Raw genomic sequence first — 17,069 nt, forward strand, 5'->3', positions numbered from 1 at the left:
CACGGTAGTGTCTCGACCATGTCTCGACACTCTCGACGGCAAGTACACAAAAAAGTAGATAATGACATGTATATACGGCCGTCGAGGCATACATACATACTACTATGTACATATGTATACATAGTATGTACATATGTAGACAACAAACTAATGACCATAAAATTCAATCAAATATGATCACGAGTAATTGAAGCATTTGAATAATTTCTTAGGAGATCGAGTAATAATTTTCGAGTGAATGTGGAACTTTTTAAAAGATAATTATTGTTAGATAAGGGTTAATAAATATACGAGGCATGCATGTTCTCTCATTCCTTGCACTCCCACTTATTGCACTAATGCAACAAAAAAGAACAGACCTTATGCTTCTGCTATAGTGTAGGTTAGATTAGTAGTGGTGTAGGCAGGTGTGGGAGGTGTGGGTGAGAAAAGGAAATTTTAAATCGACTCTTCAAGATTGGCGGAGAAAGTACGTAAGTTAGCTGAAAGGTCGATGAATCAATTTCACACAGATCAAATTCCTACTGAATACGATTTTGAGCTTGATTAACACGCAACACACGACACTTTTTGGACTGTGTCTAGTGTGTACGTATTGTGTTACATCCCCTCCCTCTTATACTTCTAATTTTTTGCAGTTCCTGTCATTTAATTCCTAGGATCACTACTGTCGAATTTTGTCAATTTCAGTATTTTAATATTAGTTAAGTATATATTGAGTCGAGCCAAATCATTCGATTGAAAACTTAAACTTCGATTATTGAAGTTGTGCTTGTGGTTTTTTGCGGTCTGGCCTATCCGAAATCCAATCCAGGGGAGTAATGTAAAGAAAAAGGAACAGCTAGCGGCCCTGGATGAAGTAGTGACTGTAGTGACTGGTAGTGACTAGTGAATCAGTGAGTGTAGTGAGCGAGCAGCAGTGAGCAGTATTGAGCACTTCATTGAGTGAGTCGTGAGCGTCGTGAGTACTCGTGAGACCCCAGAAAGCAGCTGTTGGCTGACAAGTGATAGCGGTGGTGTTGTAGTATTTTTATTGGTCATTAATTCATTGCGGAAAACTGCACTAGCTTAACTCGGACTGGTTTTTTGTATAATTTCTCTGGTAATGTAATGTAGTATAAAGCTGTAATGTAAGGTCACTCTTGCAGCTATAGTATTATACTCCAGCTAACTCTAACTTTGAGTGTGGTGGGGTCTGAATGTCAATTGTGTGTTACAAGTGTGCCAAGTTATTGGATTTGACAAGGATTTGAAGCTTTATAGTAAGATTTCTGTGCTTTGCTGTGCTGTTGAAATTGAATTCCAGTGGTTTCTTTAATATTGTATTTTGTCAGAGCAACGCTTGACGATTTCTAACGTTAAAGAAAGGATTTTCACGATGGTGCAAGAATATCAATCACCCGTACGGGTTTATAAGCATCCTTTTGCGCTTGTCATGATGGTACGTTTCTTATCATAAAGGGATAAAATTTCTACATATCTTCGGTATAAAATATTTACAACTATTTAGAGTCTAGATATGTTCTTTATACAAATCATACAAATACACGTATTTTATATAGCTATAAAAACAGAACTTTCAATTCAGGGTCAAGTAAAAGTTGAAGTAAAGAATTATTGATGTATAATACTCTCTTTAGTGAGTTTTTACTTATCATATAATCACACCATTATATTACAATTGGAAGTTGAGTGCCTTTGTTATTATTTTACTAATCTATATAAATTAAGTTTTCTTTTTAATGTATAACTTGAGAGCTATTTTGATGAAATTAAAATATAATAAAATTTACAATCAATTTGCTCCTTTTTTAGGCATATGAACGAAGGTTTCCCACTTGCTCACAGATCCCAGTTTTTGTAGGGTGTGAAATAATGGTGGATGAAGAAACCCAAGGAGGAGCTATGAGGATAACTGAACGCAGATGTAAATTAAATGTTGATGCTCCATACATTTTGAAAAAAGTATATAAGCAAATTCTTAATGATTGTTAATTAAATAAATATGAATTCTCCTCTAATTCGGCTATTTTATGTTGTAGATTATTGGAGTGGATTTTATATATTTTATTCAGAAAAATGTCCTTGACAGACGTAACAGTGTTTTAGAAATTGAGGCATATAATGAAAGTTTCTCCTCTCGGGTTACTGTTTTAGAAAAATGTAGATATTTTGTAAGTAATTAGTAGCAAGTATTAAAGAAGCAATAATTGTCATGCTATTGCATATGTAAATATACAGAATGCTTGTTTTCAACAGAACAGCTGATTAACCTGCATCATAGTGAGAAAATCAAAGACCTTTTCTATCAAAAGTTTTACGGTTTAATGTAGTTACCAAAAAATGCAACTGGATAGATTTCAAAACATTATTTAAGAATTATATAAAGGTTCCCTTGAATTTTTTATATTGTTTCCTCTAATTTTTATTGCATATTTTTCTATCTTATCTTTGATTTTTCTTAAATACTCTTTTCATTTTGTCCATTTCATCTAGTTGTTTATAAGATATTTCAATTTGAAAGTATACATAGGTGAATGACTGCATGTGTACAAGTTCCAGTTACATACAATTTTAGTTAAATCCATAACTACATGCAATTTTAACTTAGAATATTTTATAAACAACTGGATGAAATAAAAAAAGTAAAAAGGGGATTTTGAAAAGCTCTTGAAATAAGGAAAAAGAATATATAATAAAATAATAAATAGTTCTGTTTCAAAACCTCAAGGATACCTTCATGTGATGTTTAAATAACATTTCAAGGTCAAATGAATTGCATGATTTGATGATATGATCTAAACCATATAATTTTTGTTAGTAAACTTTTTTTTCTTTCTCACTACACTGCAAATTATTCAGCTGCTCCTTTAAAAATTCAACACCTAACAAAATAATGTTAAATTGATTTTACAGGTCCATCCTGAAAATACTGAATGGACTTGCTTTGAGCAAACTGCAAGTTTAGACATACGAAATTTTTTTGGGTTTGAAAATTCCATGGAAAAATTAGCAATGAAGCAATATGCTCAAAATATAGCTAAAGTTTGTTTAATACCTATATATATATATATATATATATATATCAATTGATTTTTATATAATCTTATATGTGATGATTAAAAATATGTATTTTAGGGTAAAGAAATTATAGAGTATTTTATAAATCAACTGAAAGAAGAAGGTGTGACATATGTAGAACCTTGGCAGTGTTCTCCCAAAGAAGAATCTCCAAAAGAAACGTGAGCCTCTTTACTACATTCTTACAAAAAAATACAACATTTTTGGGACAGATTTTTTATACTGAAAAATAGTTTTTACTGTCAGAAGTGGGTACTACAAATGTAAGAAGCATGTAGTGCACTTATGCCTGCCTCAGAAATATTGTATTTTGCAAAATATTTTTATGTTTTTAATTTCATTAACAAAAGTATAATATTTTCAATATTGCTTATATAAATATCAGATGAAAAATACATTTTTCAACATCTGTAATAGTTTGTTTTGTAGGAATATTGAAAAAGAATGCCAAGAATTACATGCAGACAAAGAATTGTGCAATGCTGAAACCAAACTGCCTAGTAACAGAGGTATGAAATTTTGTAAATATTTAATTAATGGAAGTTTCTAATATAGTTTTTGAATTATAAATGCCTATCATTTTCTTTTTGGTATAGAGTTACAACTATCTTCTGACTATATAGAAAGATACTTAGGGAAATTGGACATGCTTCAAGAAAGTAAACTAGTACAATTGAGACATAGCATAGAAGAACTCAGGGGAAGCTCAGTTCCTGGTGATGCAACATTACTTAGATTCTTAAGAGCTAGTGAATTTAATGTTGATAAAGCTCGAGAAATGCTAACACAATCTCTTCACTGGAGGAAAAAACATCAAATTGATAAACTTTTGGAAGAATATGAAACTCCTCAAGTGGTGAAAGATTATTTTCATGGAGGCTGGCATCATTTTGACAAAGGCAAGGATATTTACTTAATAAGCAATGTTAAATTAATAAAGATGTTGAATGTATAAATATAATTATATTTATCTACTTCTATGATTATATATAGATGGAAGGCCTTTATATATCTTAAGACTAGGCCAAATGGATGTTAAAGGATTACTTAAATCAATAGGAGAAGATGGTCTATTATTATTAGTAAGTAGTTTTGTTTTCAGATAATCATATGATAAAAGTTAAAAGTGGATTTTATTTAATTCATTTTGTGTATTCTAGGCTTTACATATTTGCGAAGAAGGTCTTTTATTGATGGATGAAGCTACAGCTGTTTGGGGTCATCCAGTATCCCAATGGACTTTACTGATTGATTTGGAAGGCTTAAATATGCGTCATTTATGGAGACCTGGAATTAAGGTACAGACTCGAAGTTATAGTTTATAAGCACAATATATTTCTATATTTGTTAATATTACAACTTAGTTATATTTTAGGCTCTATTAAGAATCATTGAAATAGTAGAAGCTAATTATCCTGAGACGATGGGAAGAGTCTTGATTATGCGAGCACCGAGGTGCTTTCCTATATTGTGGACTCTCATTAGTACTTTTATCCGTAAGATATAATAATTTTAGTATTTTAGTTTGTTTACTGTACACCTTCATGCTACTACCAATAAATTTATTTATAGACGAGAATACGAGGAAAAAATTTATATTGTACAGTGGCACCGACTATCAAGAACAAGGCACAAGAGGACTTAGTGATTATATAGATCAAGAATTTATTCCAGATTTCCTAGGCGGATCATCGGAGGTAAATATATTGTTGATTAAAATGTTATTTACATCTTTCATTCATTCATCATATAAAATAGAGGGGAATCGTTTACAATAATTAAAGTTAATTTATAATATTTTTTAAATCATAGTAAAAGTAAAATACAAAAACTAATATTATATGGGACTGTTGTAGCGGTTCTATGTTTTTTGTTAGCAAAAAAACTTGTACTAGTACTGAATTATTGTCTTAACTATCAGGACCATATATGTGAGGTGAATATTACGGTACCTCGAAGATTTTACGTTTTCGACGCAACTAGCAGTGGAGTAAGATAAATAATTTTTTATACGTGTCGTGCAATCCACTTCAAAAAAATAATAAAAAAACTTACACTTTGATGAAAAAGTTTTTTTTTTCAATATATTATGGTATTTCTCACTTACTATAGTATACAAAGCATACTGTGTATAGTCCATCTGCAGTAGCAACTTTAGAAGATCAGCTCATGTTTAAGTAGACTTCAGGAGCACATCGTAACATGATCAATGCAATCATTCTTACAGCTATGTAAGTTCAGTCTGCTTATATCTCACTCAAACGCTTTATTTTCGCACGACATGCGGTCATGAAATAATTTTCGGAGTGTTTCTGTTATTTTCTGAGCAAGAAGATTGCATAAATTTTACCTGCAAGAAAATTCTTTTATAAGAATATTTTATAATTTCAATTCGTATATGTTATGAAACAATTTGGACTTTACCTTTATTGAAAAGTGTTATTAATTAAGCAGAGATATAAAGCAATCATTGTTCGAAACTCAGTTCAGTACACGTTTATTTAAAAGCACAAATATTTTGTTTTCATATTTTAATTTATGTATTCTACAACTTTAGTTTAAACTTAATCATCATTATTAACATATTTTTAATGAATTTAATCATATCAGACTTACGCTATGGAGGGAGGTATTGTACCAAAGCATTTATATCGAGCGGACCTAGAAGGTACCTCAGGGGAGCACGAACATAGTCTTTACCACTCTATAAGTTTAAGTAGAGGACAAACTCATCAAGTATTAATACATTGCAATGATCAAGGAGCAGTTTTAACATGGGATTTTGATGTTATGCGGCACAATGTAATATTTTCTGTATTACATAAATCTAGCTCTTGCGAGAATGAATCTAATAAAGGTTATCTATATTTGTGTTTTATACCTGAACTTATTTGCAATTTCATATGTTTGTAGGCTATCAATTCACTGAAAAAAATATTTTTTAGATCACTGTTTTGAGCCTACCACTTGTAATGATCATGAAGGACCAATCGTAAAAGACGTCAAGGAAACTACTGGGTATTTAAAAGTGGAGCCTAGCGTTATATGCCACGATGGCGAAAGTATTCAGGTACTTAAGGGTACTAAAAAATTATTTTACCAAAGGAAATAATTATTAACTCAAATTTTTATAGGGCACACATATAATGCAAGAAGCTGGTATTTATATTTTGCAATGGCAAAATCAGGAAGATCAAGCTGAATTTCTTCCATCCATTGGTTCTCATAAAGCTCAACTTATGTACTTTTATGAAACTTTACCATCAGTACATTATAGGTACTTGTCTAAATTATTTATTTTTTATTTCCTAATACTATATATTATATCTATGTAAAATAATTGTATTATCTATATTTGTGTCCTACAGAGGTTCTATGATGAGTTTGCAATCAGCAGTAAGTGGCAGATCTGTGGCAAGTTCTTCTTTATCTAGATGAGAAGCAAATTTAAGCAAGCATGAAAGCTGATGAAACTTGAAATTTAAGGTAAAAAGATTTTGCGCGATTTATTTTATTATTTTTGACATCTAAGAAAAAGAGTCAATATGCGTAAAGCATAACATAGGGGGCAACATTTATTTTAAATAATAAGGCTACTCTCTTGTTAAATAATAGGCATTATTTGAAATTATAAAGAACTTTATGTATATTTGAAACATTATTTCATTGAAGCCTTTGATGGAAATTTGTATATATACTTGAAAATTATTTATTGCATAAATAATTAAAGTTGCACTACCATCTTAATAAATGGTATGGTAGTCATTTTAAACATAATGTTATAATTAAAATTTGTTGACATAGCTTCGAAAATAGAACTAAATAATTGTAGTAAATAGTGTATAAAATGGTGGTTTTAATCCAAGTACCCTGTATTAACTTTAGAAAATATATTAAGATAACAGTAACTTAGTTAAACTTTAAATAAAAAAATTGACGATAAAAAGCTGTGCTTTTATGCTGTAGATATTTATGAACAATAATTGTCAATTCATTTGAATAATAAGCAAATTTCCAGTTTCATGACGAAAACCTAAAAAGATCACAAATTTTTATGTAGCAAAGATTTCCATAAAATGAACTAGAAGATTATAATTGGTGTTAATGCCATATAGATTTGAGTATAGTAACATTATATTATTTATAGTAGCAAATGCTAATTTTTATCATATGCTTTTCGATAAATTAGTTAGGGTGAGTAGTTAATAAAGAAAAGCCTTTAATGAATTCGATATTAATATATTAATTATAAACCAAATTTTAACGTTAATTTAGAGCTCAAGATATTAGATAATTATAGGTAAATTAAAGAATTAATAATACATTACAGAGATGATTATCTTTAATAAAGTTTTTCGGTAGCTAATTTTAAATAGTGAGATATAATTATTATATTTAGAAATGATATTTATACCAGTGTTAAATATGAAGTATCTGAAAGAATTCTTGATTATAGATGAATAAAATTTTGGTTATTTAAAGTCGATGATAAAAAAGGTAAATAAAAATATTTTTAGTATTCATGTGTAATGAATTGTGCTTCTATACAAGATGTCGGAATATCTGTCACCACAAGACGAGAGCTGAAAATAAATAAATTAATTCTAGAAGAGAGCAAAATCTTATAAATTTTGTTAATATTGTCAATATATTTCGAGTTACATAACGACAAGTTTAAGTTATATATATATATGTATTTTATGTAGAGCTCCATAAAAACCAATTATATTGACCTAACGAATTTCTATTCAACGAATTTTTTTGTAACTGGAAAAATATTAATAATTTAAAATACGGTTATTATATTGTTTTGTTGCTATTATCATAATTACAGTAAACTATTATAAGTCTTTTTAAAATTATGAATATTTATCAAGCGGCATAATAATTTATTTAGCCTCTTGACCTGAACATATTGTTATGTAACTTGTGGTAAATATTGACAATTTTAATAAAATGTATAATTTCTCTTCGGAAAAGTTGATCTTTCTATTTAGAATTTTTAGATTAGTAAATGATAATCATAGATAGCTTGTAAATAATATTATATATAAATCCTTTCTGTACACATGTAAAAGTTTTTTACTTTATTAAATATTTAAATTCGTTTATTTCTGCAACTAAAATAATAAATATCAATTTTTTTTTGCATATGAACTTTTAAAATCTCATTTCTGTTTAGATTGAAAAAAATATTAAGCAAACAATAGGTATCTCTTGTAGTTACAGATATACACATTTGTTACATTCACGGATTGGAACAAGTTAAAGGGAACACCCTTTATAAATTAATATAGCATTCCTTAATATATACATAAGTTTGATTAAAAAGGAATCGGAAAAATAACTTTCCTGTAGATTGTACAAATCAAAATTTTGTAGCTACACACAAATAATGATGTTTGTATAACCAAGCATGGAAAAATACTCATGATTATATACTGAATTATTTATAAATTTAAATATACTTATGCGCCAATTTTTTACTCTTAGACAAACCTTCAGTTTTTAAGCTAACAAAAGCTTGATTTTATTATATGCCTGTTATCATCTTTATAATTTTTAAGATCTTTTGAATGCATCATATTTGAATACTTAACCACATTAGCGGTATTATAAATGATCAATTTTTAAATAGGTTTATATTCTGTTATGTGCGTTTTCTGGCCAAAATACATAGTTACCTAAAAGCATAAAATATTAAATTGTACATAATTATTAAATTTACAAAAATATTTTGTAATATAAATTATTTTATACTATTCTATTTATTACCTTAATAGAGTTGATATTTTTATCAAAGTATTGAAATAATAAATGGTTTAAGTAACTATTTTGTGAAAAAGAATATGTATTAAGTTACATGTTTCTTATTAATTTTCACTAAAACTAAAATAAAATATTTGAACTTACCATAATATAAACATAGATTTTAACACACTGTCCGATTATATTACCTCATTTAAATAAAATTATAGATCATTTGTGGTACAAGTGATTTTTGTTAAGACATCTATTAATAAAATATAGAAATTTGTGACAAATTACATATAGAAGTAGTACAAAATATAACTTTAATCACCACAATAAATTTTAGATTAAGAATTAAATTATAAATAAAAAATAATTTTAAGTAACCCAAATATTGCTCACAAAGAAAGCAATATAGTGTGAAAATAATATATTGTTAAAAATAATTATTTTAAAGTATAAACTGTTTATGGTTGTATTGTGAAATCTGATTAGAAGAAAATATGTAAATAATCAAAATTCTATTTAAAATAATTTTAGTTTATTTTTTTAGCTTGAAATTGAAAATAACCTGAAATCAGTTGAAGATATCAGTGGAAGAAGGTTTAACTTACACTTTCAATGTTTTGAGTAAATTGACATTAAACTTTTGATATAGCTTGTGCAATGTTCAGTATTCGCTATATGACGCGCTTGACATAAAAAAACTAACAGAAAGTTAAATCTATATTTAGAGTTCTCAAAACATACATTAGACCATGTTTTCAAAAAATTTGAGCTGACACCTTTTACTGATGTGTTTATTAATTTATAAATACCGTAATTCGAAATGAAATTGATATTGAAGTGTAAGACAAATAACGTCAGGTAGGGGAGACCGGGGACAATTGTAACATTCAAATTTGCGGCTCCGTCCATTTAGTCCAATCAAATTAGCAAAAAGAATAACATTAAATCCGACGTTTTTGAATTTTTTTGCATTATCTAATATATACTATCGATAATGGAAAATTCAAAAATTCGAACTCCTAAGGGTTGTGCTAACGCCGCCATCTTAGAAAAGGGATGAAAAGGGGTAAATTGGAATATCTGGGCTCCTATTCTATGTACGAAGATGTTTTTTTTTAGTTTTGTTTGAAAAAATATCCTCTAGAAGTTTTATTTGACAAAATTTTTCATAATTTTTTGTCATAAAAAGTTATTGATGAAAAACTGTCAAAAAATTGTTTATGCTCTTGGTTATTTCTAATTATACTGTCTCAGGTAACTCTGGTCAAAAAATATTTCAATTATATTTTATAGAGGATTAAATTTTCTATAATTTTAGTACACGCGTAGAAGATTAGTTTAGAGGGGAGGGGAAGGGTAAAAAAATAATAAGCAAAAGACACTAAATTTGATTGATATTCGATTTATTTGATTTTAAGAAGAAAACAATATTATAAGTGCTTTTAATATAATAATTAAAATTAATTTACTCTTTTTCATCTTTTTGTTTAAATATAGTTTTGTTTTATAACTTTTTTCCACACCACCATTGAGGTAAAGCTACAGGCGCATTTTTTTTAACGTGGTGTCCCCGGTATAAAAAATAGGTATATTCCACGAATGAATATTTTTATTTTTAATAATGTATAGAAATGATTATTAATTTAGTTTTGGTCTTTTAGCCAATGGACTAGACGTAGGTACCTCAGTAATTGTTTCTTGAGTGTCGAAGACGACGTGATCTATTTCCGGATCGTTTTCATTATTTCCTGTAAACTCTAAAGTCTGTAATTCGAAATCGTCACATTCATCTTCATCCTCTAATAAATTATTTAGCGGAAGAATATTTTTGCAAGTTTTTCCGCAACAATATTCACATATATCTGAACAGTGAAGTCCAGCTTTATAGCAACCACAAGCTGCGCCACATTTTTTCTTACACTTACACGATATTGTTTGCATAATACTAGGTGGTGCTGGATCCTGAGTTGTCATAATTGGCTCAAGTCCATTTGGTGTTCGTTGCCACCCCCATTTTAAGGGATCAAGGTATAAGCCGAGCCAGGTTTGCATTTGGTAATAGGTACGAAATGTATGTTGTTGTGCAGCTGCAGCAGTAGGAGGCAACGATAATAAATTAAATTTTGTTTTCTTGGACGATTTAATGAAATGTTGATATCTAAGATAATTCAGTTCGCGTATCGAATTGCTACGGACTTTACGAACTACTCTTCTTTTTTCTAAGGATAGTTTTTGTTGATTTTGAAAGAATACCTCGTCAATTATTCCATCACAGAACAGACAGCGTCCACTGAAATCAATTTGCGGTGGATAATTTGGTGATTGCGAGGATGATGAGGGTGTTACTTCTGATGTTGTTGATGCTGAGATCGATGGTGCACTATTCCGACGACGTAAAGCTGCAGCAGCCATTTTTTCATTAACATATGATTTCCAGCATGAAGTATGAATTGTTACACTATCAAGATTTTCCAACATACGCGCATGTTCAACATCACCTCTTTTCACAGCATACAAATACAAAGTACGCATCCCCTTTTCTTTAAGAATAGAAATTTTATCTACACCGTATTCTTTATCACATATAAAGCACTTCATATCCATTTTTTCGTTAAACGTCTTAATTCAAAATTGTCAATAATTCTAACTCACTCTATGCGACGGTATCTTATGTTTGAAACTATGCAGATAGTTCTGTACTGAATAGATAGAAGATGATCTTATATTCCGCAGCCTATACAGCTTGTTTTTAAATTTGAAATTTGTCTGTTGACATTAAGGAGAATACGTATTGCCAATATTACAAAGCAAACATTAACTCCAGCCACACGTCGTAATATCCAAACAGATTTTAATGTTATTGGAGAATTATGGAAACGCCAAAAATGATTATCTACAGAAGCATGTTAGACAATTTTTAATGTATTTATTGTTTTTAAAATGTTACATTTTAGTTATTTAAACAGTTTTTAATCCTCTACAAAATACACTTGAATCATTTTTTGACCAGATTTACCTGAGACAGTATAATTAGAAATAACCAAGAGCATAAACAATTTTTTGACAGTTTTTCATCAATAACTTTTTATGACAAAAAATTATGAAAAATTTTGTCAAATAAAACTTCTAGAGGATATTTTTTCAAACAAAACTAAAAAAAAACATCTTCGTACATAGAATAGGAGCCCAGATATTCCAATTTACCCCTTTTCATCCCTTTTCTAAGATGGCGGCGTTAGCACAACCCTTAGGAGTTCGAATTTTTGAATTTTCCATTATCGATAGTATATATTAGATAATGCAAAAAAATTCAAAAACGTCGGATTTAATGTTATTCTTTCCTGATTTTTGTGCTAATTTGACTGGACTAATTAGTGAAATTTAAAATCGTTCAGTACCTTTCTTGAACACTACAAGACGCTGTAGTTGCAATAGTTTAGGACAGCCAATGCTAAGCCACTGTTCGTAGAAATGAGAAAATCAGTTTTAGGCACTCTTTTGTAATTATTTCACTTGCTCTTTAACTCTGAATTGCTCAAATACATTATGTAAATATTAAAATTCAATACATGACTGAAATTGTCATTTCTTTGAGTCAATTTTTCAATGTCGAACGATTTTTAAATATGAAATTACCTTGGCTAAATTTTACTACGTAGTAATTTGGAGCGTGTGGGGTCAATTGTAACAAGTAAACTGATGCCGACTGTACCATGCTAATTGAATAGGAAAATCATAGATGTTTCTATCGCGTCTTCAATAACTCATTACATATTGCAATAAACATCGTTCTGATCAAGTAAATGTTCAAATGTTACAAGAAATAAAAATAATTTTCATAAAAAGAATTTTATTTTTATAAAACAGTCAATAGTGGTTATTTTGATTTTTTACAAGTAAATTTCATTGTATCGTGCATGTTAACCTTTAGATAACATACTCCGTTTATTGAAGTATCTTCAACTACTTTTTTATCCATGCACTATGGGAATTACGCACATTTTACAATTGAAAATCGGTGTGTTACAATTGACCCCTGTGTGGTGTCGATTGTAACAAATTGCACGTGATACTATATTCATTGTTTGCGTATGGATTAATTAAAATATCACTTCAATAAAAATATATTTGCATTCTAGACATATGTAGTAAGTATTACAATTTTTTTTTAGATTTTTAACACTACTAGGATCTTCGGAAAAAAATGAGATTCACTTTTTGTTACAATTGTCCCCGGTCTCCCCTACACAGTCAGCTTTGAAACACATTCAAGTTGAAATATATAAAATAATTATATATCATCATATTATGTAACACCTCAAATCTTTGTCAATAAAATAAATATATAAGAATACAATAATAATGAATATTTATGCAAAATGATAAATCTTACATGCAAATGATCAATTTCACCCCGAATGACGATAGTACAAATTACCCTAAATGGTCTCCTGTAGATTGTACTACTATTATAAAAATTATTTTTCTAAATCAGTATAAAATGACAGTTTTATTTCCTTTTATAAGTATACTGAAAAATATATTTTGTATTATTACTCAGAATAATCAATATTTCTACATTTGTTAAACAAAAATTGAGTTTGATAAAGAAATATTGCATTGAATACAAGCTATTCTCTTGGCTTAAATCATTGTTTACTTAATTAATGTCATCCCTTATACCGACATTACAGAGCGAGAAATCCAAAAACACGTGTCAACAATACTGCGTTATTTGCGACCGACCTTAAATTCATTGTACCATTTCAGTAACACTGCAAAGTGCTCTTTCCAGTAATTATATTTTTAAACAAGCAAAAATAATTATTTTTGAAACTGCTTTTTTTGTTTTATTCGAAAAGCTGAGTATTTTACTATAGAAAGAGGAGTTCGCGACGTCACTGAAATAATATAATAAGTTTGAAATCGGTCGTCAAATAACGCTGTATCGTTAAGATGCGTTTTGCTCTGTAACATCGGTGTGAAGGATCACATTATAGTTGCAAGTAACTATCTTCATTTTGTTGTAAAGAATGTAAACATATTTACCAAAAATAATCATTAGTCTGGAAACTATATACAGTCATTTTTTATGAAACAAAAAAATAGGACATGATCTACTTATATAAAATAGTATAAATATAGCAAAAAATATTCTTTCCTGTAAATTACTTTGTCTTTATTATATAGCCACTTTTTGAAAACTATATATCATATTTATGAATGTTTCAATTTGTTTTTACTTTTTATAAAACGATCTACTGTATTCTAACTTATACAAGGTGTAAGACTGTAAGAGTAATGTGCGTCAAAAATAACTTTAAGATATATGCCGAACATAACTATATTATATATTTTTGTTAATAAATGCATGTATGACTTTGGTCTCCTGCAGTTCCCGCTTGATCCTAGTTTTTTGAAAGCCAATTTTTGGCATATAATTTAAAAGATAATGCTTTGTGAACACTGCGACGAAGCTTGCTTACGTTTTAAATAAATGGAACAAGTATTTTGGCTTTACAATATCTTCTGAAAACTGCATAATAATTTTATAACCTAAGTATTTTTATTAATATTTTGAGGAATGTAAAGACAACTTTTTACAAAATGACTAAAAATACATTGATTTGTAAAATTTGGATTCAAGAAATGAAGAAAAAATTAAACAAACTAGTTCTATTCGTTCGATTTGTTTTTAAAATATAAATAAACTTTGTCATAGTCATTTTCACTTAGTTACAGAGCGTACATTCATCTTTTTAGTTGTCCAAAGACTTAACTTTTAGGAAGCTAGGATCAAGTGGTAGATGGAAAATTTATGAACAAAAAATATTCGTAGTGACATTCTGCATGTATCGTTAAATTTTGTCCGCACATCATTATTATATCCTGTGTATATACACTGAGTATTTCATTTTAATTTCTCATAAAAAATTAATGTTTTACCATTGATTGCAAAAAGAAACATGAAAAACAATAGTTGTTTAACCTTGAGGGAGACATAAGATAGTATCATTAGTTTAACCTTGTGTCTTTAAAGATTACATGAATGTTAACTTGAGTTTTTTAAACAGAACACTGTATATATTTTTATATATTCTGGTATCTGATCTCAAAGAGCTTTTCAAAATATTATATCATCTTTACATCTAACCGTTTGTGAAATATATTGACTTGAAATTGTAAATAAATGAACAACTATGCATGTGTATGCATAGTGGCCACACACTATGTTAGTTAAACCATCACCTATATATAGCTTCAAACTGAAATATTTTGTGAACCACTAAGTAGATAGATAAATCAATATAGTACTTTCAAAAGCTTTTGAGGTCAGCTACAAGAATATGTAAAAATATATAGGATGTTCCATTTAAAAAATTTAAGTTGGTCTTTATATAGTATTCAAATGAACCTTCAAGGGAAACTAGTAATAATATCTTATTTCCCTCTTGAAAAGTCAAAAAACTTTTGTTGGACATGTCATTTTCTATAATCAACAATAAAAAAGACATTTATGTGAGATATTAAAACAGTACACCCTGTATAATGTACCAAATAAATTTACTGACCTTTCAGTTAACTTCACTTCTTTATTCTGTACTCTTCTGCCAAAATTTCTTATACTATGTTATAGCTGAGAAACCTATGAATCAATTTTGTACATTATATATATACTTCATATTATACGGACAATACTTTATAGAAACCTAGTTATACAAACGTTGACTTGAAATGAATGTAAACATAAACTGACAATTAACTTTAACTTTACTTTTCATCTAATAAGAAATTATTAATTATAAATATTATAAAAATAAAAATTATTTTACTGTTAGTATAAAATTAATTTGAAAAGAGTCTAAGTCTGTATTAATGCATTGCTTCATGATTATCTTCTTTTAAATCCATATTTCTTTCGTTCATAAAATAGATCTGTTTTAGAACTTCCTAAGTTTACTATTTTAGGACATCCATCTCTCTGGAAATGTTAATATACAATATTAAAATTAATAGCGAATGAGGAAAATTAAATTTCCTGAGATACTAAAATGAAATTTTACATCTTTTTCTTGTATGGTGCATTCTTTGCAATAGTATGCATCTGATACTCCTGGTCCTCCACAAATCACACACCGCCCTTGATATGATCCATAATTACATTCATCACATATCCTAACTAATGTACAAGGCCTCACATATGAATCACATATAACACATTTACCATCACACTTTTCGCAAAGTCTGCCAATAGCTGAAATAATAAATTTATTAATATTGACATACACACACACAAACCAATACTAATTATTTTATAGTTTTGAAAAATTCACTATTATAAGTAGTATAATTTTAATGTAATTAATAAAAAACAATTTTATTGTTTAAAATTTATCAAAATAAGTCTTTTGCAAAATAGTTACCAACGCCCGGTTGTTTTCGGCAAAATATTAAGTCAGGATGATGCTTGGCCATTTTTTTATATTTATATAAATGATTGCTGCTGGTTGTAGCCGGTACACTTAGCAGCAGTCGAAAGTAGTGTCTTCTTTCTTTCTTATCCTTGTGTAGATTTCGCCTTTAGGGCGAGAAAGTAGTGTCGAACAGTGTCGAACTGTCGAACAGTCGTGGACTCGTGAGTTGAAACGTCACCTGCGCCACCTATAGAATAATTATTTACAAGGGTGATTCTCTAACGGCGGTACATAGGAGATTCGTGTTAGTTGACTATAGCGCTCAGGATGATGGTATCTGAGTGCGCTGATTGGTCAATATCATGTAGTGCCAACATGAAATGGTCCGTTACCAATAGATGAATAAGAAAAATGAGACCCATTCGCCATTTTGGAGTGGAGAAGTATTTACATGCTAGTTGTAGCAGAAAGAGGTGTGAAATGGAAAAATGTCAAATAGTGAGGTTACTAAAGTAAAAATGGAAAATAATGAATGGAAAGTTCGAATATTCTTACTTTCCATTCATTATTTTCCATTTTTACTTTAGTAACCTCACTATTTGACATTTTTCCATTTCACACCTCTTTCTGCTACAACTAGCATGTAAATACTTCTCCACTCCAAAATGGCGAATGGGTCTCATTTTTCTTATTCATCTATTGGTAACGGACCATTTCATGTTGGCACTACATGATATTGACCAATCAGCGCACTCAGATACCATCATCCTGAGCGCTATAGTCAACTAACACGAATCTCCTATGTCCCGCCGT

At 29.1% G+C, this 17,069-nt stretch overlaps 3 protein-coding genes across 5 annotated transcripts; 1 reads left to right on the forward strand and 2 right to left on the reverse strand.

The window, feature by feature from the left end:
* Window positions 1–226: 226 nt before the first annotated feature.
* Window positions 227–8,552, forward strand: retm (real-time). The gene is made up of 15 exons (XM_066745488.1): window positions 227–1,441; window positions 1,816–1,965; window positions 2,043–2,174; window positions 2,917–3,045; window positions 3,139–3,242; window positions 3,511–3,590; window positions 3,678–3,980; window positions 4,075–4,163; window positions 4,242–4,379; window positions 4,457–4,577; window positions 4,654–4,778; window positions 5,692–5,938; window positions 6,027–6,151; window positions 6,216–6,358; window positions 6,450–8,552. Exons 1-15 carry the CDS (start codon window positions 1,379–1,381, stop codon window positions 6,517–6,519), a joined length of 2,019 nt encoding a protein of 672 aa, XP_066601585.1. The 5' UTR covers window positions 227–1,378; the 3' UTR covers window positions 6,520–8,552.
* A 78-nt stretch (window positions 8,553–8,630) lies between these two features.
* LOC136784661 (uncharacterized) lies at window positions 8,631–11,627 on the reverse strand. Of its 3 annotated transcripts, XM_066745501.1 has the most exons (3): window positions 8,995–11,627; window positions 8,857–8,911; window positions 8,631–8,765 (listed from the first exon to the last, which is right to left on the reverse strand). In XM_066745501.1, the coding sequence occupies exon 1, from the start codon at window positions 11,443–11,445 to the stop codon at window positions 10,480–10,482; it is 966 nt and encodes a 321-aa protein (XP_066601598.1). In that variant the 5' UTR covers window positions 11,446–11,627; the 3' UTR covers window positions 8,631–8,765; window positions 8,857–8,911; window positions 8,995–10,479. The 3 variants fall into 3 exon arrangements, with proteins under 3 accessions (XP_066601598.1, XP_066601597.1, XP_066601596.1); XM_066745500.1 differs by having other exon boundaries at window positions 8,857–11,627; XM_066745499.1 differs by having other exon boundaries at window positions 8,686–8,911.
* Window positions 11,628–11,743: 116 nt separating this feature from the next.
* Window positions 11,744–16,622, reverse strand: Phf5a (PHD finger protein 5a). Its single transcript, XM_066745508.1, has 3 exons — window positions 16,266–16,622; window positions 15,906–16,096; window positions 11,744–15,823 (listed from the first exon to the last, which is right to left on the reverse strand). Exons 1-3 carry the CDS (start codon window positions 16,315–16,317, stop codon window positions 15,734–15,736), a joined length of 333 nt encoding a protein of 110 aa, XP_066601605.1. The 5' UTR covers window positions 16,318–16,622; the 3' UTR covers window positions 11,744–15,733.
* Between the last annotated feature and the right edge of the window lie 447 nt (window positions 16,623–17,069).

The sequence above is a fragment of the Prorops nasuta genome, unplaced genomic scaffold, assembly GCF_024137725.1.
Source record: "Prorops nasuta isolate Cenicafe-Biocafe unplaced genomic scaffold, Cenicafe_Pnas_1.2 PNAS00062, whole genome shotgun sequence".
In the NCBI taxonomy this organism is placed as follows: domain Eukaryota; kingdom Metazoa; phylum Arthropoda; class Insecta; order Hymenoptera; family Bethylidae; genus Prorops; species Prorops nasuta.